General features: G+C 37.8%; 2 protein-coding genes across 2 annotated transcripts in view; both read left to right on the top strand.

Annotated features, from left to right (window-relative positions):
* The window catches only part of LOC145979001 (ionotropic receptor 84a-like), a 57,036-nt gene extending 56,628 nt beyond the window's left edge, over positions 1–408 (top strand). The window contains 1 exon segment of the mRNA XM_083112060.1: positions 174–408. Coding sequence (XP_082968186.1) covers positions 174–408 — 235 coding nt within the window.
* A 15,200-nt stretch (positions 409–15,608) lies between these two features.
* Positions 15,609–27,186, top strand: part of LOC145978668 (sodium-coupled monocarboxylate transporter 1-like) — a 35,875-nt gene continuing 24,297 nt past the window's right edge. The window contains exons 1-3 of the mRNA XM_083111438.1: positions 15,609–15,914; positions 23,877–24,087; positions 25,639–25,798. Coding sequence (XP_082967564.1) covers positions 23,885–24,087; positions 25,639–25,798 — 363 coding nt within the window. The 5' untranslated portion in view covers positions 15,609–15,914; positions 23,877–23,884. The remainder of the gene's footprint in view (positions 15,915–23,876; positions 24,088–25,638; positions 25,799–27,186) is intronic.

Raw genomic sequence — 27,186 nt, 5'->3', positions numbered from 1 at the left:
CTTCTTGTTCACATTTATTTTTACTACGAACTGCTCACAGTGGGAACTTTAGTCTTCTAACACACTGTTCATTGACCTTTCATCTTCTGATAACAAGAGCATATCGTCCGATAATCTTATGCATTTTATTCTTCCTATAATTAATGTATCAATTTTTCAATATATTGTTTCAGTTTGAGATGGCTGAAAGAGGTGGGGATTATTTCAAGAGAGTTTCGAAGGAGAGTCACCCAGAAGCCCATCTGTAGCGGATCATCTTCTGGATTTATAAGTGTGGGCATCGTTGACTTCTACCCAGCGATTCTTGTGTATTTGACTGGCATATTATGCTCCGTTGTTGTGCTCTTGTTAGAGATCCTGTACCACAAAAGGTAAGATTTATTACAGGATTCTCAATTCTACCTGTAAATTTCCATTACAGTGTAAGACGCAGAAACCTAAACTACCTGAAAGTTTCAAGTTGAAAGTTCCTAACTGTAGTATAATAGATTTGAATCGCTAAAATCGTTCCATACCAAAGAACTTTCCAGATAAAACTGCAGTGTAGGTTTTCTCGGATTATATTTCTGAAAATAATTCAAACAATATATGAATTGATGTAAGTATTAGCAACTGGCTAGGTTGTCTTTAAAGTTACCCTTTTCAGAAAAATTCTTTCGGATATGCGGTTTCTCACTCAATTTGGTTAATTTTATCATGAACACCAAATACAAGTATTTGTAGTAGGCCACATCAGAAGCCTGACGCATAAATACATAGATTGTACGCTTATTATGCTGTTGAGTTCTTACTGAAAAATACAGATATCTATCTAAAAATATTAAATTTTCTTTGCATCAAAACTGTAAGAAATGTTATTTTAATTAATTTTAATTTAGTCTCAACCCATACAAATACAGTGTAGATTAGGTAGATACATAAGTTGCTAGAGCATATTGTCATAGTTCATGTAGCATGCATGATGGCACATAATGGATAATAAAGCACCGTAGATTCGTAAGATTCGTAAATCCATTGTCAACGGAATTAATTTTTGGTGATCAAAACTAGAAATCAGTCAATTCTTTCTTAAATCGCATGGAACAGGTATTAATAATTGCTTTTTAACTAACTGCTGTGTTATTCTGGCAACTTCATCGTGTTATATTTCACCTCGTCAATTAAGGTTCCCAGTTTGAGCATCATGAGCTTACGCATATATTGTACGGTCACGGGCACTTCTGAGTTGTAAGTTACGATCCCATTGAATGTAAATGGGATCATTACAACCTAGAAGTGTCCTTGACTGTACAATGATCACATAAGGCTGTGAAAATCATAAGACTATTTTTCATTAGAAAGTCAAAGATCTGAGTGTGACGTTATTGAATAATTTAAGTCGACATTTGACACTCACAAAGAGCACCTATGATGCCCGAATTGCTGTGAATCCAGACGCCGCAGCATCGTCATATGTAATGGATTTAGCCAAATATTTTGGACGGATTCACCTATGTCAATTCAACCTTAATAGAAGAGTAGAATAGCAATTTGGTTCGTGCGATATAATTTCAATACATTTATAATTCGTGATGTAATAACTCGAGCAACGAGTTTTAAGGTTATATTATAAATATATGACTGATTTTGTTTATCTATTTCCAGGAAAATGTACCATGAACGGAATCATCCAGAACACCATCTTGGTTCATATGGTGACATTCATATAAGAAGATTTATTCACTGAAAAATATATCTGGTCGATTTCGACATTGTCGTTGGGGACACTAGCATAAATTGTTTAATGAAGGGAAAGTCTAATTCTGTAATTTGCAAGAGTGTAGCAAAGTTCCAGCTTGACAATAAAATGGTATATACTATATACACATAGTCGCTGACTTTAGGGGAGAGGGGAATTAGGCAGAAACTCCGCAAATTTACCAAGAGAAACTATCTCTCTGTGTGTCAATTATTTATGTCAATATTTCGGTAACATTATAGTATAGGGGAGACGGATTTCTTCAAATTTACAGGAGAAAGTACTTACGGAAATCATTTTCTGTAGCGTTGTGGAAGTTCGTGAATGTAGTTTTGATCAATTTTAATGCGAATAATATGTTGTTTTTTGCGAAAATCTCTGTCCGACAAGTTGTTTCTGCTGCCGCCATTTGTTTTCTGCACGAGAGCACAATGTTCCGTGTGTTGAGATGATATAACCCCGTACTCAGTGTTTCAAACTCGCCGTGTTTTCACTAGAACATGACGTGTCGAGTATTTTTAATCTTTTTTAACTATGCTTGCCTAACCTAACTTAACCTAACCTAACCTTACGGAAAATGGTTTTTGGGGCTAACGTCAATGGTTCGCGAGGTATTAGCATAATTTCAAATCCGGGCACGAAAGTAGGTATTTTCCGGTGAACGAGGTTGCAACACTGCATGAATCGACAAAACACTCGCACAACGCGCCCTGAACCAGTACGCTATCGCCCTCCATAATGTGTTACAGAATCGAAATAACAAGTAACAGTAAGTACTCGTAAATGTAAGAAATAGACATTATCTTAGAAATGCATTATTTCACCTTAGGAAATGTTCCGCATTCCAAGATAGTACGTTAGCAATGTAAAAAAGTGGGAAATATATGATTTATAGGTGTCTCCCCCATACCATAATAGTACCAATATTTCTCCTCTAAAGTAAACAAATTGGACGTAGAGTGCCACACACGTAAATTTGCCGTTGCGTAGAAACGAATTTTCGTTTCGTCTCCCTCTCTCTTAGCATCATGTGTTCTACCCTGCTCGAAAACCTTCGCTATTGTTGCCACATTGTCATTCCATTCCTGGACACACTCGCGCAAACATCATTCAAAACAATTGAATAGCGCTCCAGCTCGCGGTTCCCACCGTTCGGTAGGGACGCTAATGTGGCAATATAGCACGGCGTAGTGCTTGCTTCTTTTATGCAGTGCATGTTCATTGGCTAGCTAGTAACTAGTGTTGCCAACTGTAATAATGAAGCACTATTTCTGTCACGGAAGGGGAAAAGGCAGGTAAAGTGGCGGTGAGTTTTGTTGGATTGGAAGCACCATATTTTTATTTTATACTAAGTATTTGACCGGTTTGACGTTGTGTGCGTGTATTGCGTGTGTGTATGTAAAAGTGTGTGTTTGCTAATGAACGTTAAATTCCATAATGCCTCCAGTTCTGTCGAAGTTGAAATCAAAAACCTTGCATAGCCAAGCTCGGGAAATTCTAAGCAACGTGCACGAGTTCATGAAGGAGGAAGCCAGTCATGGTGTTAGCATCCCAATAAAGCATTTTGGCAAGAGAGCAGCGAACAGCAGCAACAAATTGTTCATATTTCATAATTTTGGAATTATTCAAAATAAATAAATTATGTGGCTCCAACATCATTTCAACTCTGGCTCCGGCACGTGTTCTTGTAGAAATTGCATAGAGGAGGCTGTCATTTTTGCTGCTTAATGCGATACATATTGTTTTCTGTGTTAAAATTGCCATGCTTTGATGGGTGACCAAGTTCATAGCAGGGCCGGTGGAAGGGGAGGGCTAACCGTCCCATCGCCCAGAGCGGCAAAATTTGAAGAGAAGAAAAAAATAAGCCTATTGAAAACTGTGATCGAGCGAGATATTCTTTTGCGCTGAATAGTATTGAAATAGCATAAGAAGTCTCATTATTTATTTTATATTTTGATGTTTTAGTTAGGAATATATTGATTTTCAATTTTCCGTTGCTGCGTAATGACCGCGGGGGGGAGGGGGGTCGAAATAGAGCGGCATCTGCCGCCACCTCCCATGGAGGCAAAATGACTAGCGCCGGCCCTGGTTCATAACAAAAGAAAAAGCCGCGCAGCTTATCGTCTAGTGGCAGTATATGTACTTGTTATTGTTGTCGAAGCCGGCATCCTTTGTAAATGTACAACAAAGGCAACCGACTGTCGCCGATCTCAGAGAGGAAATAATAATACTGCTTCAGGAGGAGTGTTATGGTGCAATTGTAGCGGTTTAACACGTTGGCATGTTATTATCTGCCGTTGCAGTTCCATACCAGTGTATACGGGTTTTGGGAGTGAAAAGTTAGAACGCCACCAGTGCATTAATGCAATGAAAAATAATATATATATTTTTTTATTTTGTTTGAAATCACTCAAATAAGGAATCGTATGAAGAAGTCTTCTTTGCAGCATTTTTGGTAATTTTACTTATGTGTTAGTTCATATTTTGCGAATTTTTAGTCCATATGTATGTAGCTACATACAAAGCCACTTGTTAGTACATATTAATCCTAGTCCTGGTATAATGCATGACGTTTAAAACTCAACGTTAGATAGACCTGAATTCTCTAATTTTATTGTTGTACGTAACAGCTGTGCATCGGCGCACTGCAGCGATTTTTCTATCTGCCCCATTAGCAACACTGCTTCTTTAGTTGTTTCGCGCATCGCACGGCAGAATTATCTGCGCTGGACTCTAAATGACAGGTAGATGAACTTATTCCTTGTGCATTGCACAGTGTCATGTAGGTACAGTGGCATGCACAAGTATTGCTCGGCAAATTGTCCACGACTATTTTCATTGTTTTTTCTCTTGTATCCTACGTATTTTTAGGAATATGTTTTTGAATATTCTGGTGCAGAATCTGTCAGCAGCTGGTCTGGTGTTTTGTTTAAATTCTATAAACTCTCATTAGGTAAAACAAGGTGCATGAATATGATTATGCGTCCCACTGTACGATCATAATGGAGTAGTGTGATCAGCACCACTTTTGATTTTTTTTTTAAGTATACTTTATGTACAGATAGAATAATCGGGACTGGATCTACAGTTTAAGGAGGAATCCGAACCAATATCCTGGCATTGAATCTGGTATCCTTCGGTTAAAAAACGACGGCGTTACTGTGGTCGGACATAATCATTAATTTATTATGCGCCACCACAACCTCACTCGTTATAATATTGTACGAGTGAGATAATTACGTCAGCAGTACGTGGAATCTTGACTTGCTTCACACTTTTGTTAAAGTCTGCAATCTGGGATTCCGATCATGTCTCGATCAAATAGGAAATCGGAAATCCAGGTTGCGCATGCGTAGTTTCAGTACGAGCAACTCGAGTTTCCTTCACGGCAGACAGAGAATCAGAGTCGTGGGCCAGCGTGACTGTACGTGTACACTCACCTCACTTAGTACTCCGGCAGTTTGTTTCCTAATACAGCATATTTGCAATAGATACCCACTGGCGTGCACAATATTTGTTTGCGGGAGGAGGGGGGGGGTGAACTTGTAAAATTGAGCGGCGTTTATTGTGTTACGACCTTACTTATTTTGTAACTTTGAATTTCCATGTTAAAAGAAAAATCTATATAGTGTTACCTCGAGTCCTTGTTAATGTGCATGATACTACATGTTGTATGGTTCGGGTTGTGACGCAAATATGAACGCGCCAATCAAGGCGTTGTTGAACTAATGTATTCGCCTTTCTGTAACAATTTAATGAAGTCAGCTCGCTTAAGACAACGGGCATTTATTATGATGTAAATATAGATTTGCCAATCAAAGATTATCAATGTTTGATGAACTAACCTAATTGTAATTAAATAATGGCGGAACATTTAAATTTGTATAATTCCAAAATGTAAGATTTTATTAACGTTAAAGAAATATTTGTTAACTCAAATGAATATGTAAGCTTTCTTTGTAAATTATTAATAGCCAAACTATGTATTTTTCAAATATCCTTCTGTTGTAATTTGGAATATTGTAATAAGAAATTACCTAAAGGCAGGTGTTCGAGGCTGGAACTTTGGGTATAAATACGAAGCAGTTTGGTCCACAGATTAATAAGATCGCTTACTTCCTAACTCTCCTTTGTAATCTGTGCGTATACCAAACCGGACATGTGGAGCCACCCTACGGCTGTTTCGAAACGTAAAGCGTTGTCATAGCAACCTCTCCGCCAATCATATCTTACTCTTGGCAGTGACAGTTGAATGCGTCTCAGCGCAATGGTCCGCTCACCCCACCCTTCCATTCCTGTTTTTATTTTCTGCTAATAATTCGGGACATATCTCGTAAGGTCGAATTAATTATTTTATATAAGTGCATAAAAATGTTCTACAAGGATAAATATCATTGTTCAGTTAATGCACGTTACGTTTGAATGATTTCTACATCTAAGTTACGAGATATGCCCAGAAGCACAACATACGGAAATAATTTCAAGTTCCTGAAATTCCAGCACGTAAATCATTCCGTTGTACATGAAAAATGGTTCGTGTATTATCTGTGGTAATAAGTATTTTTATGTCGTATTCTCCCTATTATGCGTTGCTTTTCTGACATTTTGGGCAAATCGCGATTTTATCTTGTGTAAACTCTACGGCGATTACTTTGTTCGTAGATCAATGCGTTTTACCCCTCACTCGTCGTTGTTTATTTAGCGTCGCATTTTTCCAATTTTAGGGTAATCGCGACGATGCTATGAAACATTGATGACACAAAGAAAGCTCTAACAGGGATTCGAACCCAGGACCCCTGCATTAACCGAACAATGGTATTTATCCTTGTAGAACATTTTTATGAACTTAAATTAAATAAATACTACGACCTTACGAGATATGTCCCGAATTATTAGCAGAAAATGAAAGCAGGAATGGAAGGATGGGGTGAGCAGATCATTGCGCTACCCAAAGTGTTCTAAAGGGCGCTCGAGCCATGTTGCAACATTTCCCAAATTGTCTCTTTCTCTTCACAACAATTGCTGCACAGTTTAACGTGGGTGGCAATCTGCAGGATACAGCATACTTAATACCAGCAACTGTTTCTGGTGCCGTCACTGTAATTTTCTCCCTTGTGTAGGCCTACCATATTCAATCGCAAGATGTAGACACTTCTGATTTACCAACGTAGAAAATTCCATTCATCTGTCTATGGTCTCATAAAACGAAAGACAATTGCATCCACTTTCTCTGCAATTGATATCAGTGGAGTACCCTGAGAGGGGTGGGGCGTGGGGAATTTGATGCTGAAAATGCCAGGGAAACAAAAGACAGGATTCGAAGGTTTTGTCTGAGGAAATAAGAATAAATCACAAAACGTACGTATATTAAAAACTACTGATTGAACATTAACGCTATTCATCTAACGAAACCATTACAAATCGACTGGCGGCTTGTAGGTATGAAATATACTGGAATAAAAGATATATACATATAGTCAGTCAGTACTTGTTTTCCAAACTTAACCACCATCCTAAGAAAATTGGGGACCTACAAGTGAGTAGCGTAACCCAGTCTGGGAAATCTCCTATAACAGCTGAGGGTTCGATGTGCTGACCCTACGTCACCCCATTACTGGTTGAAGATCTCCACACCTCTAGGTAGGGTTGTGGGAGGCAGACTGGCAGTCAGTTGATAGGCCAAGGATCTTCCAGGGCTGTAGAGCAGTGGATCTCAACCTTTTTCAGTCGGGGACCCACCTTGAAGGATATTACACTTCATGGGACCCATAAGATGGGAACAAGCGGAATTATTTTGTAGGGGTGTGCACCTAGTCTATAATCATATATTTGCTCTTTTACAACAACACGGCCTGAATTTAAATTGTTAAAACAATATATCTAAGTAATTTAAGGTAATAGGTTTTTAAGACCCAGTTAACAAAGTTTCGAACCCAACTTCCCGACCCACCAAATGTCCCCTCAGGACCCAGGAGTTGGTCGCACCCTATAGGTTGAGAAACTATTCTGTAGAACCATGGGTTATGTTATGCTGTAGATGAAAGTGAATATTTTACACTACAGTTAATTTCTATCACAACTTACATTCAGTGTTCTATAGATGAAATAGTATTTTGGACAATACGACATAGAAACTAGTTCAGTGCTATCTGCCATGAGAGAATAGAATAAAATAATAGTTATGAGTGACACAGCTCATTGGTGAAGTTATCAAACAGAATAATTTCTGGAATAAAATTGTAATTGTTTTAATTCTATCAGTCTATTTCTCTGTAAAAACTACTATGATGGTGATAATGAATAGTTATAGGAAAATAGAGTAAGAAAAGGTCATACCTTACACAAGTTAACCTAGAATGCCTATATAGCAACCACCCCATCTCGAAGTTGTACCTATATGGAGACGCATAGTGGTTCGGATCCCACTTTAAACTGTAGTTCCAGTCCCGATTGGCCTTACTGTGAATAAAGTTGACTTAAAACACCAAATCAATCAATCAATCGAAGTTGTATGAAATTTCACTTTTCTGGTTTGCATGAGAGTAATTTCAACCCATTTCTAAAAACGTGTGGATGTTTGTAAGATATATTATTAACTAATCACTGCATGCTTATTCATTTTAGTATTTGTCAAAAATCCCTAATTTTTAATCTAGAATGGGAGTAGGAATATGTCATGCAAGCTAGTTTTGTTCGAAGTTACTTACTGGAACCACTCAACATATTGACTACAATTTCATCATATGGCATTACATATTTCATAGTTACACAAAAATCTGGACTCGAAATATGAATGTCTTAGAATAAAAAACAAAGCAGTCATTGAGTATGTAGGATCAAGCTAGATAAGCACACTCCCAGCCCCCCACTCCTAAACACACACACAATGGAATTAAAAATACACCACTGAAAGATCTTATCCTGCACAGATATGTATTTTATATATTCATATACAACCTTAGTGACAATGAAGTTCGACTAGTCACAAATATAGGAGTGCGTTGTGAAAGAAGGAGAACACATGCATATGCTGAACATATTTTATTCAGCAGGCTACATGGAACAAAGGAAAACATAAATTTCCGCTGCAACGCAGCAATGTATGGTGTCCACACAAAATAAAACATTTTCGTCCATCTACACGTGACATTGAAGTTCGACCACTGTTAGAGGGGATCCTGTTTACCATGGTGTGACGCCGCCCCGTCGGCGAATAACTGTGGCAATGCGTCGGGGCATGCTGCGGACGAGTCGTTCAAGGTATTCCACATCGATGCGGTGCCATTCCTCCTGCAGGCAGGCGATAAGAGCAGCCACTGTCGTGGGTCCCCTCTGTTGCACACGTCGCTTAAGAACACGCCACACATTCTCAATGGGCGAGAGGTCGGGACTCGATGGTGGCCATGGCAGAGTTCGCACGTGATGGCGAGTCAACTATTCTCTTGTCAGCCGCGCTGTATGAGGCCTGGCATTGTCGTGTTGAAAGATGAGACGCCGCCTGTGGAACAGGTGCCTTCGCACCGTGGGAAGATGTAGCTCCAGTATGCGTGTATAGGCGTGTGCATTCACAATGCCCTCACAGACGTGTAGTGGGCCAACCCCAGATGCCGTCATGCATCCCCATACCATCACTGACGCAGGTTTCTTTACCCGACGTGCATAACATTTTGCTTCATTCTGTTCCTCCTTCCGACAAATGACTGTTTTCCGTATTTTCCCGTATCCAACATTGAAAATGGATTCGTCCGTCCACAAAACCCTGTTCCACTGCCGAAATGTCCATCCCCGGTACATTCGTGCCCACCGTAGTCGATTGCCTTTGTTCAACATGGAAAGGAAGGGTTTACGTTTCGCCTTGTACACTCGGTAACTGCATCGCTGTAGGTAACGGCGAATGGTTCTGGTTGACACTTCAATGTGAAAGCATTCTCGAGTCCACAGTCGTAATTCGGCCACAGAAACATGGATTGTTGGTCTGGATATAGCGCCTAAATATCCGTAGGTAACGCACGCTCAGCAGGCGTTTTCGACCTGGGGCCTTTCCTGGCTCTGTAGTACCCGTATTTTGGTGGTGTTTGATGATGCAGTGGACGGTTGACTTGGGTAAGTTCAGTTGGCGCCCTATTTCCCCTTCACTGAGTCCATCCCGTTGCAACTCCACCACTCTTCTCCTCACGGTGTTGTCAATAGGTTTGCCCCTGGCCATGGTGATAATGCACTGCGGTTCCTCGGTGCACAGCACGCACTTATATACGGCGGACTCCCTTATCGTGTCCGTGACGCCATGCTTCCGTGGAATGCGCCACTATCTGGAGTTTTCCGTATGGGTCTGGTGCCTGGTCGAAGTTCAATGTCACGCGTATAGTTCCCCTCTTTCGTTCTTTACGTGACCTTGGGTGCAACATGCTGGGATCACGATTCTTGCCTGCTCACACTCCTCCTCTTACACACATGCGTCAGTTCTGCGGGTCACCCATTCCACCGCCTATGCCTCTGTGCATTTAATCACGTATTCCTTTCTGGTCGAACTTCATTGTCACCAAGGTTGTACTTAATACAGTACTGAAGATGATACAATCCATGCATTCAGAATAAATATTGCACATGAATTTTTTAAAGCTAATTAAAAAACAAAAGAAATGTGCAAATTTCCAGCTGGTGACAAAGAAACCAACAGTATTTTTTGCAATTTAGCGAGATTTCACACCAAAGTGACATGTGACATATGCCACTTGGAAATGAACCAATGGACAGCAACATTTCACTCATAGTGGATGCCATATTGACAAAATCCCTGCTACTTCTAATAATGTCACACATGTTTCTAGTCAGTCTAAAAGAAAGTGAACATAAAGAGTTAATAAATAATCATTCTTTCAAGCTTCACACTATCAGGTCGATCATTGGTGCATGATGTTTGTCATACCATCCTTTCCATCAAGAAGTAAATTTAACTTGGCCTCGTATTGAACATAGGTGTCTCACTCATGATGATTTGCTGCAAGGGCTAGACCATCCAATGTGTCATGTCTAAATGTTAAGTGATTGGCTTATTCCTACCTAATGTGTAGATTATACTTTCCTCAAACTTTTGATCTTACCAATTATTGACCAGGTTGGGAGATAATGAAAGCACTTTAAGAAATGTCATTACCTTTTTGAGAAGAGCTGGGCTCTTATACTGTCTCTGAGGAAGTTCGTAGTTTTGTGTATATCCTTTGCAAGTCTTTATAACATTTCACTTTCAACCTTTCTCAAGGGGCTCTTCACACCCATTTTTTAACTCAGGTATAGGTTCGATACCCGGTGGAGACCCATAGTGTTTCGGATCCCACTTTAAACGGTAGTTTCAACCAAATTAGCCTTTCTGTGCATAAAGTAGACCTAAAAGAACAGTTCAAACTCAAGTAAGGATATTAGATAAGAGGATTCTTCCTCACATACATTGAATGGCCCAATATGGTCATTATGCCTACAAGTCCCAAAATTTATTTCAAGCATCTTACTTCCAATTACACATATAAATTATATTGTTAGCATTAAACATATGGAATATAAAGTAAAATACTATAAGAAATCCTTAAAACCCTACATCAAATAATTTCCACTGTATTGAATATTATCATAATATTATTAATGAAATTCCATTAGACAAACCATTGTGTCATACTCATAGGTTTCTTGGTCGGACACTCACTATGGTGACATGTTATACTTCACCAAGAATGAATTTACATGTTGAAATACTCCAGAAGAAGAGAACAGTTTCAGAGTAAGTACATTACTCTTAATGATTTAATACTCATACTGTGGAAATGTAAAACATTATATTCTATTGCTAATAACAAATGTAAGGGAAAATAAACAAACACGTTGTTATTCAGGCATATATATATTTATTGAATCACTAGTAATTAATATATTTTGCATAAGGTATGGTAATCTCTTTGAGGTCCTACAGACTTTCACTGGAATAAAAGTTACTGAAATTATTAAAGCATCATTAACACACTCAACAAACATTTCCATAGTAGGTTCACATATGTATAGTCTCAAACAGAAAAATATGTGCATTTTATTTCCTTTAATCAAACTTTTCAAATATTTTACAGGACTGTTCAGCTGAAAATCATATCTATTTCATACATCCTGTTTGGAATATTTAGTGAAACATTAAATACATTTGTTTCTAACATCCTCAAGCAATGTATCGTGTTGTTAGGTGTTATGTACTTTAAGCAAAATTTATCTCTAAAGCATATATTTTTTTAATGCAGAAAAGGGAAAATACACTTTCTTATGCATGAGCCACATAACTGATGACAATGTTATTCCATAAGAAATGCAATATACTTACTTGGTTCTACATCTGGGTATGCATCATGCACTAACTTATTTCTATTAGAATTCATAAACATTTTCTCTGAAAAATTGTCTCCACAAACTCTGTAACTTTTGTATATTTTGTGCCTCAAGTCCTTTCGCCATATTTTCTCCAACTATATCTCAGCTCTACGAGAAAAATAAAAGACGAAAAATTATTTTAGAAACATATAACTATGCAAGACAAAGGCATTCTGCATTTTATGTCACTCAAAAAAGATAAATTCCAAGATGCAAGAGTTGTTAGTGAGCTAAGGTCAAAGCGTGTCAACACAAAGAAAAGTTACTGAAAATGAATATGCATTAGATCACTATCTGTATCTGTTGAGTAAAGTAGTGTCAAATGTATAAGGGTCCATTCAACAATTGTGCAAAATCTTATGAGCTTGTCACCATTCAATTGATTTATTTTTACTCAATTTTCACATTATTTCTCATCGTAACTATTTCTTATGGCACCATACAGTGTGTGGTAATGCAAATAAAAAATATTATAGATATTGCACTAAACTTCCTAACATATGATGCAAAGTTTTACCACATTATCTTTTAGAAAGAGTCCCTGAAGCTTACTGCCTAACCTACAACTGGCTAACAATGCAATTTTTGTCATTAAATGGATCATGGAATCTATTCCCGGGAGTGCTTTCAAGAAAAATGTTATGACACAACATATTTCTGAAGAAGATACCAGGACAGGAAATATGTCAACAAATCAAAATCACCCATACCATCTAGTAGATCAAAGCCCATGACCAACAAGAGCTATTACAGGAATAATATTAACTACAGGTATAATTAGATGATTCCATCAACAAAATATATTATTATTAATAATAGGAGTAACATCCATAATTCTGTAGTGTTGGATTAAAGCACATAGATTAAAATGCGATTTGAAACACAAAATCTTCCTCCCGTGGCACCAGTGAGAAAGGATTTTTCTTTACAGTAACACATGTGTAAATGTTCGTAAAATATTTTGCATATATTGCACATGTAGGTTAGTTACACTCATTTCGTTTCCAAAACTAGTGATTACTTATGATTTGGTTCAATGTATGCTTTCGTAGTTAGGTTAGGCAGGCCAGGTTTGGTTCTCTTAGCATTATAAATAAATTACCTAAATTCATTTTACTAAGGTTCCGATTTACTTCTACATTAATTCCCACTAGTCTACGATACTTACAGTCCCTTGTCAATGGAAAATACATTGTCCTTGGGAAGCGTGCAAGCTTGCGGAAGGTAATTTTTAAGTTGTTTTTTCAACATAAATATTTTTTTTAAAAAAAATCCAAAGAGTGCTAATTACTTTAAGAAAGGTTCAAATTTCGTGTGACAATGATTGCTAAAATTCTACGATAATTAGTCTTCCTCCTAAGATAATTTTTAAAAAAATCATAGAACGATAGGAACCGTTACCTTAGGTTTCATTGCTTTAATATTTACACGCTTTTTTTCATCTCCTGTACATGTTGACAAAGTTTTAAATGCTAGAAGAAATAAACTTCATGCAGAAGCGAATAGGAGCGCGATAACTTGCAACTTTCTGCATTATAACATGCACAAATGAGCTTTCCCGAACTTCAAACAAACTTCAAGTCATTCCTACTATTCTCGTTGGCTTCCTATCCTCCTGTGTAACTTATAAATAACATTAAGTTACAAAATCGAACCTTTAATCTTTCAGACGTTTTTTTAACACATGTCCTTTTACTTAAATGAAGCAAAATACAGAATACGAAGACATGCTAGGAATTATTCTCCGTGGAAACTAACTTTATGGAAATTATTTTTACATAAAGAGCGAACAGAATTAATAAATAGCTAACCTTTCAGGATATGACAGAACACGAACACAGCTCTGGATTCCTCTTCTGACAGTTTTTACAATAAAAATCTGCACAATAAGCCATTGTTTTTATTTTTTGTTCTACATCCTTATTAAAATAGTTAGTGTACGTCCATGACAGATCATATGGAACGATGTTACGTCATGTAGAACTAGTGACTTTAAAAATTCGATTTTTCTTATACATGTTTAAGAAGGGAAAGGCATTTAATAAAATACAAAATCACGTACAAGTGATCATCATTGATTAATAGGTACATAAACTAAATTTTTAATGAGAAAATTAGGATTTAGCATCGATGGTGGTGCCGACTGGTAGCTGGTTAATTCATACACGAACAAATGAATTCCGAAATTAACCTTATTCGGATTTTTGCACCAGTGCGGGAGGCCTGGTTTGGTCCGTAAGGAGGTCTGTTCTGGTGTCAGTCTAGGAAGAAGTGAATAGGTGCAAGCCGCTCTTCTGTAAAACCTAGACTGGCCAAATAGGAACGGTCTAATCTAGGAAGAAGTGAATAGGTGTATGCCGCTCTTCTGTAAAACCTAGGTTTGGGCCACCCTAGTTTGACCTTTCTAGTAAGTTATAAATTATCTACTAACAATTGATCTCCAAGTTCCAGTTACGAGTTACCTAACCACTGGCTGTAAGTACTCAAGCGGAAAATATACATTTGATTAAAACTTGATGACTTTCGTTGTATTTGTTCTCCACCTACCCTGAAGATAATTTTCCGTGTAGACCTTCAGAGCCTCAATGCTCCCGACTATAGGAGTAAAGGGTGAGGAAAGTTACTAGGAACGTAACAAGTGGCGCAGGGCCCATACATATTTATTTTATGTATTGTGGGGGCATGGCAAATTCCATTTCAAACTAGCGCACATGTTCTTTCTATTTTTTAAATGGAAACGTTTGCATAAATAAATTATATATATTTTTATTTTTAGAACTTATGATCATTTTAAAAAGAGATTTTAAAACAGAAAACAATTCCGAGACATATAAAGTTCTACACATCGTTATGGGCTAAATTCGAATGTTATGGGGGATAGGAGGAATTGACTCCTCTGACTTGAACCATCAAACCCTTGGTATGAATGACACATCTCAACCTGGGGTCATTATTTCCATCTCATTGGATATGTGAACTATGTTATCAAATATATGATAATGTTCCAGTTCAGTTTAATTAAGTTTACAGCACCATAGCTTAGAAATACATACGAATATATACAGCTGAATGTGAACGCAGGTCCAGTACAATGAATCTAACCTGTACTGGTCAGAGAAATCAATTAGAAGTTGCAACACTTTTAGAATGCATTGGACCTCAAAGTTTTCAGATTTATTGAAATTTTCAATTTAACGGTACCTTTGTTAACCTCCTGAGACATGACAAGGAAGGTAATACACTTATCGCTTCGGGTTTACACTTACCACGTTGGGTTTTCCCTGCGTCTTTATTTTATTTTCTGGAAAATTTCGGTGGCGCGCCCCTTCGCCCCCCCTCTGCGTACGCTTGAGATTAAACCTACAAGTGTATCAATATACGCTGTATAAAATACACTTTATTACTAACTTCGTTGTCAGTACGTTCATCCACCTCCCCCAAATACTAGCCACAGCCAGCACGAACAAGCTCTTATCGCTATGCAAGAGACAAACTTCAACGCAACTTGACAGAGCGACGGGATGATATCGTGCTTTCGCTAAGAATCTTCCAGGTGGCTTCTAATAGGGACGGTCAAAAACACTTTTGACCTACAGTTAAGTTTTCTATACAAGAATTTATCACGTATTTGATTCGGTTTGTAGCTATTTTTACGAAAGTGAAACGGCTGGCATGCAGGTTCATTACAGTACTGTCGTTCCTTCTTGTACCTGGGCTAGTCGCGGCCGACGTGCTAATTATGATTGAAACACCGGTGATGTAATTTGAGAGTGTAAGTATATTTTTAATATTATTGTAATTTGTGTGACAAGAGTGAATGTGTGAGTGCGTATGTTGATCCCATCAAGTAGACCAAAGTTTTCATAAATTATTTGAATTTGAATTTGAATTTAAAATTTTGGGTGCGTCAGCACTAAGGCTATTTTGCACCCGTCACATTATACGGGGTCAAGCCCCTTATCATTACACATAACAACTCTAACGTTGCATAACTAAAATCATAAAATCTTCTGACTTTCGTTAAAAGCTGAGGCTGAAAAGGAGCTCTCAGCACAAATAGTAACAAAACACAGGACAACACAAACAAAATTATACTAAGGGGCCAGTCGCCAGAGCCTCGTTAGTCTGCAGTCCAGAGTGTACTACTTGGAAGTGAGGTTGACTATTGGGTGCACTACGTGGAAGGAGCACCCCCTTACACCCCTTTTCATAAATTAATAATTAATGTACAGTGTATTAGAAATTGTTGGCAGCAGAATTTTAAATACATATTTGTTTCATATTGTTAAATATACCTGGAAAGTAGTTTCAAATGTTTTACATTTAAAATATGTCATATACCATTTTTTGTGCTCAATGACTTCGTGAAGTTAATATGAATGACATTACTTGTTTAACAGACATCATTAGAATTCAAACATTGCAAAAATGCGTGTGTACAATGATTATGACATTGTACTGCTTTGTGCTTGTGATAATGAACAATGAACTACATTAGTTGATAGCAATGGACCATATCTCTGTTTCGTAGTAAAGGCAGCTGTATTTTAATTGCATGTTATCCACAAGGTTGAAGAGTTAATTGGAAATTCTGGGAAAGAGTATGGCAGTAAGTTTGTAGTTTGGACGAACTAATTTGCTCGTTTTATAGTCTATAGTTTCATATATAGTTATAGATTATTTGTGTTAAGTATCTTCTGCTCGTACTGCAGGGCCTTCCGATGGTGTAGTGGTAATGTTGGCGCCTTATAGTCATGGGGTCCCGAGTTCAATACCCGGTGCATAGTGGTTCGGATCCTACTTTGGGTGTTTCCAGTCCCGATTAGCGTATCTGTGCATAAAGTGGACTTAAAACAAAAACTCAAACAAACAAACAAATCTTTATATGACAGCAGTTCCGAAGATTGTACATACCAGACGACTTTATTTTATTTGCTTTTTCTTATCATAATTGTAAAACAACATGGCTGCGAAAACCATAAAAACTACAAAGATAATTGTCGTGTTTCTTGAGAACTGGAGCCCGTGCAAACACAACAAGAACAGGTTTTTCGTTTTTCAAGAGACGTTTGTCCACAGTATCTGCGATGAGGTCTGTAATTTTAGATGTCTCGGGCCGTGCGAAGGTTGTTTGTCTCGTTACGTCACAGGGTGCTTTGAAAACCATATTCAGCAGAAAGAACCGATCACGTTTGCAACGCCGGAAGCGTACAAAGCAAACGACCCACTATTCTGCCGTTGTTGATTCTGGTTGAAGTTGTGAATGAGCTGGGCTCATTTAAAAGGCAAGTAAATTTATACTAATTTCATACTTTTTTGTTGCACATGATTTCAGGGATACTAATCATCAGTGGCGTATACTGATTCCAAGATGTGGGCTATCTCACTATGTCACGTGGTCTATGAATAGAAATCAGGTTGCCAACTCATATGAAATCAGGTTGCCAACTCATAAGAAATCAGGTTGCCAACCCATAGGAAATCAGGTTGCCAACCCATAGGAAATCAGGTTGCCAACTCATAGGAAATCAGGTTGCCAACCCATAGGAAATCAGGTTGCCAACCCATAGGAAATCAGGTTGCCAACTCATAAGAAATCAGGTTGCCAACTCATAGGAAATCAGGTTGCCAACTCATAGGAAATCAGGTTACCAATTCATAAGAAATCAGGTTGCCAACTCCAGAATCAGCATCATCATCTCACTGATATGAATAATATCATTTACAATTTCTGATCGATTTTTCTCCTGTATTTTATTCTCTAGACTTCAGGCTTCGCACATAGCCTAGCTAGCCCAGAATATACGCTCCTGCTAATCATGCAATCTGAGACGCGGATCATGTTTCTGGAGTCGATCTCAATGTCTGAAACACTAAGTCCTAACCGATTAGCTCTATTAAAGGTTGGGTTAGGAGAGCCGGTTTAGAGCTCTTGGTAATTAGTTTTAGCGACTGTTAGAGGAAAAGGTCTAAATATGGGCCCCCTTTTTATTTTGTCATTTTCGGAGGAAAAAAATTATAATATCAAGCACCTGCCTTTAAAATGCATATCTATGAAATATATACTTAAATGTAATAGCATGCTAAAGTATAGAAGGTCTCAATTTTTTTTTTAAAAAAAGCAATTTCCAAAAAATGGTAAAATAATGTATTTCAAAATTGTGGTCTAAAGATGTGCTACTAATAGCAATATCACAAAAGCAATTAAAATTTTAAAACAGTCATTTATCGCTAAAACATTATAAAATTCATATTTATGAATAATCTGTTGTTTTGAAAATCACGCGGAATGGGAAAAATCGAAATGAAGAAAAAACATCGAAATATTTGTTGAAAATTGATCTCAAGATTAGACCTCATGTCATAGCCCATATTTAGACCATCAAGCTATTTTTATTCTTGAATTTATTTTCGCTCTCTCTGGTACATATTTCACAAACAAATCATGACATTATAAAAGCCCACCTTTGTTTTATGTACCGCTAATATCATAACCTATACAAATCAGATGACAATTCAGAAAACGCTGAGTTAAAACATACCTGCGAAAAGTTTTCGGACTTTCTATAATAGAGTCCAAGGCCGAAACTAACCACCACTTTCTCTTTCGAATTGACGCCACAACCTTTGTCCTTGACAAATAACCAGTTTCCATAGCCTCTGCCAGGCTACAGCACCCGGGAGCGCTGATAACTCCAAAACCCATATTTAAACCTTCGCAGGGGCCTCCCCGATGGCGCAGTGGTAGCGTCGTCGCCTTGTAACCAAGGAGTCCCGGGTTCGATTCCTGGTGGAGGCACATAGTGGTTCGGATCCCACTTTAAACTGTAGGTCCAGTCCCGATTAGCCTTACTGTGCATAAAGTGGACTTAAAACAACAATCCAACCAATTAAACCTTCGCCCATATTTAGACCTTCTCTTCTAGCAGCTGGATGTGCCCCGCACCACACCCCACAAAGACATGTCGTTCAAAATGTCCTCAATAGTGTTCTTTTCTGGCGGTAGCAGTACCGGAACCATGTTATAGGTAAGAATATAACTAATAACTAATATGTGTGTGTGACTAAATGCACGATCATTTATGAATATACGACAATCAGGAGCCTATATTCTAGGCTAGCTAGGCTATCTGCGAAGCCTGAAGCCTAGAAAGTAAAATACTGGAGAGAAATCTCTTATAAACTGTGTGAATTAACCTGATTTGAAAAAGAAGATAATGGTGATTCTAAAGTTGGCAACCTGAATTTTTATAAGTTTGCAACCTGAATTCTTAGTAGTTGGCAACCTGAATTCGTAGTAGTTGGCAACCTGAATTCGTAGTAGTTGGCAACCTGAATTCGTAGTAGTTGGCAACCTGAATTCGTAGTAGTTGGCAACTTGGATTCGTAGTAGTTGGCAACCTGAATTCGTAGTAGTTGGCAACCTGAATTTTTATAAGTTTGCAACCCGACTACCGTTGGGATGGCAACGTGGCTTCCCTTAAGAAGTCAAGAATGAGCCAAGTCTTCTCCCTTCCTCCATAGCCTAGGACCAGGTGTCATAGTGAGATAGCCCAGGACTCAGCATACGCCACTGACGACAATATTATGCAGTTCTTATGATGAACACAATAACAATGGCAAACTAACTTGAAGAGTACCGGGACATTTCTTCCCAGAAAAAAAAACAACTGTGTGGCGTGTGTGTCATGTGGTTTCTTAATTTGGGCACTGGGGTGTAAGATGTGAAAGGGTGACTTTCCATAAACACCCACATTTCAACCTCACTTTCACGTAGTGCACCATGGACTGCAGGTTGCAGACTAGCGAGGCTCTGGCGTTAGGACCATGGCCAGTACAATCCTCTGTGAGACTTGTGTCCATATGTGTTTGTGATTGTCCCTTGGTGTTACCCCGTGTGACTATTGGAATATTCCTTAATTTCCCCACAATAAAATCACGAAAGCAGATAGTTATTTTTGAATTACTCTGTATTATAGAGAATATTGGGAAAAATGTAGTAAGGAATGTGTATCGTTTGATTGTCTTCGAGATACATATTCACATAGTCTTTATGTAAAGGATACATTGAATTATTTATGGAGTTCTATACTCGAACGGGTACCCTTGACCCTCTGTACCCCCTAGAGAAAGTGAAATATCTTGCATGGTTTATGAAGATTTTGTTGTTTATGAACGTTTTCAGTTCATTTTAGATCTCGGAAATGTGTTATTGTGAAGTAAAGTACGTATGTTGCCTTAGCATGTTTCTTTACTGTGAAGCAGAACAGTCCGAAGACTTAGCGCAAGTGAATATAGCACCCAAACGACTTTCCACGACAGCAGCTATAATTTTACGTAGTTAGGTTAGGATTGGTACTGATAGTTATTTTCAGCGTGTTCTTTCGCTATTTTAGTGTACGTACAAACAGTTTTTAGTAACAAGAAGCTTCGAAAATACTCCGAAATTGTAGGTTTTAACTTACGTGGGCCATTCTTTGGGATCAAATATCTCCGTTATTTCTGCTTTCCTAACGCTGGAACCACTTTTTTACATAACATTGAAATCTGTCGATTAACAAATAAATCGACAATTTTCGAGGGGTTACAGTGGGTAAACGGCCCCTCGAGCGTATATTGCCACAACATTATATCGCTATCTTGGGCAAGAAAAATTCAAACTAAGCATTATCCCCATCTTCGTCTTAGCCTTCCAATAGTTCTCTTAGCCCGACCCTGTGGCCGAGTGGTTAGCACATCGCGCTGCGACGCCAAGGGTCCCGGGTTCGAATCCCGGTCGGGCTTGGTTGTTTGTGAATGTCCATTCATCAATTTCATCATTTCATCACTCATCCCCATCTTCGCAAATTAGCCAAGAGGCACAAAACGCGAAGTAAAATAAACTAAATCAAATCAAATCAAATCAAATAGTTCTCTTAGCACCAGTTTTCCCAATACATCCAAACAGATCAATTCGAATTTCGGCTTGCTCGTAACTCATCGTGTGAGAACCAGAGGGACGTACTTTAATTTATCAATTTTACAGAAGAGAGGAAATATTGTATTCTTAGGAATACGTCTGACTCTTAAAAAGAGCCAGTACATTCGAGACACGTGACTTTGACTTACTGCTAAGAATTAGAAATTGAGATATGTCGATCTTACTCCAAAATGAAGCTCTTCAGAGGAGTTTGGGGGGGGGTTGCATCCGTGCTATGGACTATTAATGCTAATTCTTGTATACCAAGAGAAAGTACTGTCTTTGCCCCCCCCCCCCCCCAGTTTTGACATCCAATCGCCGCTACTGACGAAGTATTCTATTTTTGTACACAAAGTTATATTTTTGTTACCAATATGTTGCTGTTGATTCTTCACTAACACATAAAAGCAGACGGTTGAAGGATAGAAGTTGGCGGATTGAATTAAGTTTTATAGATCGACCACGAGGAAAAGAACCTTCGGTCAAAACCATTCGCGCATCTTCCCTACCGTTCTCCGGGCAGTGTTGCCAGGTCAGGCTTCAAAAAGATCTGGAGTGTTCCTTGGTAAACCAGAAGATCTGCTAAAAATATGATGATGTAATAGTAGCGGATGGACGACGTTCTCGGATGGGGGGCATAGGCGTGCACACTGGGGGGCAAGGGAGGGGCCAATTGCCCTCTAATCTTGATCGTCCTGCACCATTATGAAAAAATGCATTATATGTGAAACATATTGAAGGTAACAAAGCTTATGCTGGGGTGTCACCTCCCCTCCCCATCTGCTAGAAATATATATATATATATATATATATATATATAGTATATAAAAATATATTGCCCACGCTACGAAGTCGGAGGTTTTATTCAGTAAGGCATGGACGTGTCATTGTGTTTGTGCTATCTCATATACCATTTCATCAGTTCCTTATTCATTCTCATAGTGATACTTACCCGTAGAGGCATAAAACCAACGTGAAATAACCAAATAATAGTAATAAAATATAATAATAATAATAATAATAATGTCCTAGCACAATTGAGTATCGTTTGTCATAATATTAGAGTTCAAACAGCACCACTTTTTATGGCTGAGTGGAGTTCCATTCTACCTCTCCCCTCCATGCCCAAGTAAGATGAGCAGGAAACGCGTTTCTGAGCAGGCTCTTCATGGTTCTATAGCAACAGTTTATTAATGAAATCTCCTGAGAAATCAATAGGCCTTGCAACACTGGCTCGGTCTGCGCTTAAGCCTCCTCCCCCTGCCCTCCCCTATACCCTCGAGTGCGTTGCGATCCCCCGTGATTCCACTATAGAATACATATCTCCTGCTCTTTTGAAAATATTACGTAAGCTGCTTTAAAAACTAAACGTACAGTGGGATCCATGAGTATTACCGTGCAAATTGTCCACGACTATTTTAATTATTTTTCTCTTACATCCTGTGTGTTTTTAAGCGATGAATTTTTATGTATACTGATGCAGAAGTTGTCTACAGCTTGTTTTGAGTTTTCTTTTAATTCTTGAAGCTCTTATTCGGTCAAATAAAATGCACGGTCATGGTGATGGACAATTTTCATGGCAATACTCATGGATCCCACTGTACCTACCATACTCACGAAGGCGAACATATTGCATGGTTTATTATGTAGTACTACTTATCTCTCTCTGATCGACTGTACTACATGTTGATCAACAAGAACGCCATAAGAACAACAGCATGTGGCAATAAAAGCACATACATGGCACCATAAACATTATCAGTTATCTCGCACGGAAACCAGGTTTTAATATCTAATGGTGGCAAGTTTCAAGTCTTGCCATTTGACATGTTTACTTGCATTATGTGAATGACTCGAGGTGGAGAAGAGAATTTCTGCTTTGAAACAAAGTATCTAGTAGAAAGTGTTCAGCTTCTAAGATATTCGTAAGTGATCATATGTTAACAAATTTTTAATTGATTAGCTTAGTTATTTACACAATGTGCCACCCATGTATCACTTTTAGGCTGTACATATACGTGTAAATGTTTTAACATGTCCTTTTTGTCGGTCGTGATAGCGATAGAATACGAAAAGATGGTAGTTTCGACATTTTTAATTCTTCCCACTGTTTTTTGGGTAGACGTAGAGTGGTTCGGATCCCATTCGCGATTTGCCTTTTGTGCATTAACTGGACTTTAAAACAACAAACACAAAGTTTACTTTTTAATGGAGGGTAAAGCATTCGCTTCTTTGCAAAGTTACACTTTTCAGAAAGCTGTGGCAAATAGAGATGTAATAGGACATTCGTTTTAAAGAGAACAGGGAATCAGACTCAGTTTTCAAACATGAATTTTGAACCAAGTTTGAACATTTTGGGCCTTGATCCTCTCGAATTTGAGCCAAACGTTTCTGCAATATTTATTTATAATTCCTCCAGTACAGCAGGAGCTGCATTAAATGAAAGCCGGGAGGTTGTTGTGTAGAACGTTTCTCTGCTGTGGGAGCTACAGAACCAATAATCAAGTGGGTTAGCTGTGTAATGTTCTGCCCCGGGTGACGAACAGTTATTTATAGAACTCTTATGTGAACTATATCTTGTCAGAAAAAATAATTGTAAAAGTGACATACTGTTACGTTACTAAAAGTAAATGTGAGTTACTTTCAAAATCAACAACTCTAGGTGATCTAATTTTAGATCGTAGATACTGCAATTATAACTGACCTAACTTTTGAGTAACTTTAAACGTCAGTTATTTACTTCTGAAATACAAGCTCCTATTATTTTCATTGCAGGATAAGAGATGGAAGATAGTTGTAGTGACAATGTCGCCCGAACATGGATAGGGTGGGCTGATTACGTTGTCTTCGGGGGAATGCTGGTGCTGTCATCTGCTGTCGGAGTTTTCTACGGGATCTTTAAGAGAAAGGAAAACACCTCCAACGATTTCTTCCTCGGAGGAAGGAAGATGGGGTACTTGCCAGCGTCTATGTCCATTGCTGCCAGGTGAGAGAATAATCATATTGCATATATAATATAATAATCATATTGATGGAATGCACCATATTTGTAAAGCATTTTCCTTCGCCGAAGGAGCTAATTTCTAACATCGTTTTCAAGATACCTGCTGTACGTTTGGAGTTTTGAATTGAAATTCATATTGTTGCTAGGTATTTCGAAGGACTAATTTTGTGCTATCATACATTGGGGTGATACGAGTCACATGGTTTCAAGATGGCAGAAGAGAGATAGCTGTATCTATCTACAGATTTAAGTTATAAACCTTTTCTCAAGGTGCAGAAACATTGTTCTTTGACCAGTACATTGATCTAGCAGACATACATCTGTTATATATATATATATATATATATATATATATATATATATGTATGTATATATATATGTATGTATAATATATATAATGGAGCAAGTAATTCTCATTGGCTGTGACGTAGTCTTAGCAGTTATCAACGAATAAAATGAAGTAGAATGGTCTCAGGGATTCCAAATAGAGTAGGAAGAACAACACGTTGTTGCCGATGTTTAAAGTAATAGTCCACCAGGTCAAGAAATTTACCATGAACTTTGACCCTACTGAACAGTTTATGAAACAGAAGACCGTGATTAGGGGTATCAAAGGCATTGGTCAGATCTAATTGGTCTCCTAATTGGGAAGAATGTGAAATACATTTCATATCACGTGAATGAGAGACTGAAATATTCGTAAGACATGAGCAAATGCCAGAAAGAAATCCACGTTGATTTATGGACAGGTGAGGAAGTCGAGACTTGCCAGCAAGATGAGAAATGTTCTTGCTGTCATTGTTCAAAATGGATGTGACGTTAGCGTGTTTCCAAGTGTGAGGAAAGACTCCTTCAGATATATTCTTGCTGAATAGAATACAAAGGTTTAGGGGACAGATCAGAGGTCTCACAGTTTCCGGAGAAACTTGATATTATCTTACCCTAATGCTCAGTGTAGAAAATATAATATTGACTTTGTCCGGTGTGATGCGAAGTATAGTTAGAAAGGAGGAACATCTGGTAATGTTGCTGGGAGAGGGGGGATGAAGATTATAAGTTACCTTGTAAATAAGCATTGAAGAGTTCGGACATAATCGAATAACTAGGGTAACCTATTGAAGTCACTCAAGACTTAACCTCACTTACTGGAACTACATCGAGGTTTATTCTGCATAGAACTATTGTCAAGATAAACATCTGTAAAGTTCATGCTGGTACCATATCTGTATAATTAACTTTAGCTTTAATAATATCCCACATTTCATCTTCATGGATATTTTGCTTTTAAATCTTCATAAGCAGTTGATGTCGTTATTGTAAGTTTGATAAAGACTTGCGTTATATTAGTTTGGCAGATATGTCGAAAGTTTGCTGATGTAATGGGTTTATCTACGCAGGAAAGATAAATACAACTCGTAACTTAAGTTTTGATCCATTCAACATAATTTCAAAATCATATCAAAAATTAATCTTATGACTTATTAAAATGTTAATTTCGTACATACATTAGATAACAATTTCTTATCTTTCCAGTTTGACCAATGGAATAATGCTAATAGGATTCCCAGTCGAATTGTATATCTTCGGTGGACAAATGTTTATAAATACTTTTGTTACCCTCGTTGCAGCACCCATTGTAGCCTGGATGTACATGCCAGTTTTTCGTAAACTATCGTTAACGTCTTCATATGAGGTAATGTTCAGATTTTTGTTACAATACAAAATCTCTTTGTAGAAATTTTTGGACAATTCTGCCTCAACCAGGACTCTCAGCATACCAAGGCAGTGTCGGCTTGCCTTAGTTTTAATATACCCTGGTTTACCGGTCTTTATCATATTTCATTTTTACTTTTACAAACAATTAAATTTATTAGTATTTCTCGCACGTTTTTCTTCTTTCTAAAAGTGGAATTTGTGGTGCAGAATACGTGGTTGACTAATATATAATGAAGGTATATTATTTAGAACCGGATGTAAGTTGTGTACTGTAATATTTTGTTTTCATTTATCTATATACAACGCCATATTGAAACTATGTGAACTGTTTGGGTTGAAATATAACAGATTTCAAAACTTCATTTTTAAAATTTCGTAACATCAATTCCTGGAGGTACTGGGTTCAATCAATAAAATACCAAAATTGATCGCGAAGATGAGGATGACTGATGATATGATGATGATGAAGTTGATAAAGGACACTCACAAAGAACACCCATGCTGAGGCTAGAATTCAAACCTGCGCCAAGAATCAGAAGTGTCCGAAGTGTATATATGTTCGAAGGTGAGGACATTAGCATGTAGTTCTGTAAGTTCGAGAGTTTAAAATGTAAAAACTGATAAAATTAGAGTTTGTTAAAGATATCTTTTAATTTCAGACAAATTTTATTGGAAATACTTTTAATTTTGAGCCAACATACGTATTTGAATGAGTGTGCATAAAAGTATTTCAAGTTAGCAGCGTATAGTCTTGACCAAATTCCATAGAGATTAAGAAAACATGTGACTATACTCTGTATCAAGTACAAAAGTGTACTTGATACAGAGTCTGATGAAGACCTTGCTAGAAGGTTGAAACGTTACGTTTAGTTTATGTTTTTAATAAAATAAATTACTGCCTTGGTCAGCATATTTATATTTTTTTCATAATCATGGAAACAAGGCTTAATGGTGTTACAAATATTATTCACTATGGGTCTGGGCAACTCTAGAATGGTTGATACATACCACATTTCTGGTAGCATATGACTGTTCTAGTAGTACGTTCAAAGTTTTGGGTATTAACTGGGGCCCTTGTTGCTCTTCGATCGCAATGACATCAGCATATGGCTTACTTACAAATTGGTATGACGTCACTGGAATGTTTGTACTTGAATTCACCAGTGTGCATGATGTCAGGATATTTTGATCACATAATGTGTATTCACGCCCCCTTCCTTCTCGACACTCAATTTTTTCTTTTGACTTTATTTATTACTTAAAATAAAATATTTATACCTCCCCGATGGCGTAATGGTAACGTCGTCGACTTGTAATCAAGAGGTCCCGGGTTCGATACCCGGTGGAGGCACATAGTGATTCGCA

This window comes from Lepisma saccharinum, chromosome 25 (assembly GCF_977018435.1).
Source record: "Lepisma saccharinum chromosome 25, izLepSacc3.1, whole genome shotgun sequence".
Lineage (NCBI taxonomy): Eukaryota > Metazoa > Arthropoda > Insecta > Zygentoma > Lepismatidae > Lepisma > Lepisma saccharinum.
This window is presented reverse-complemented; position numbering and strand designations above follow the sequence as displayed.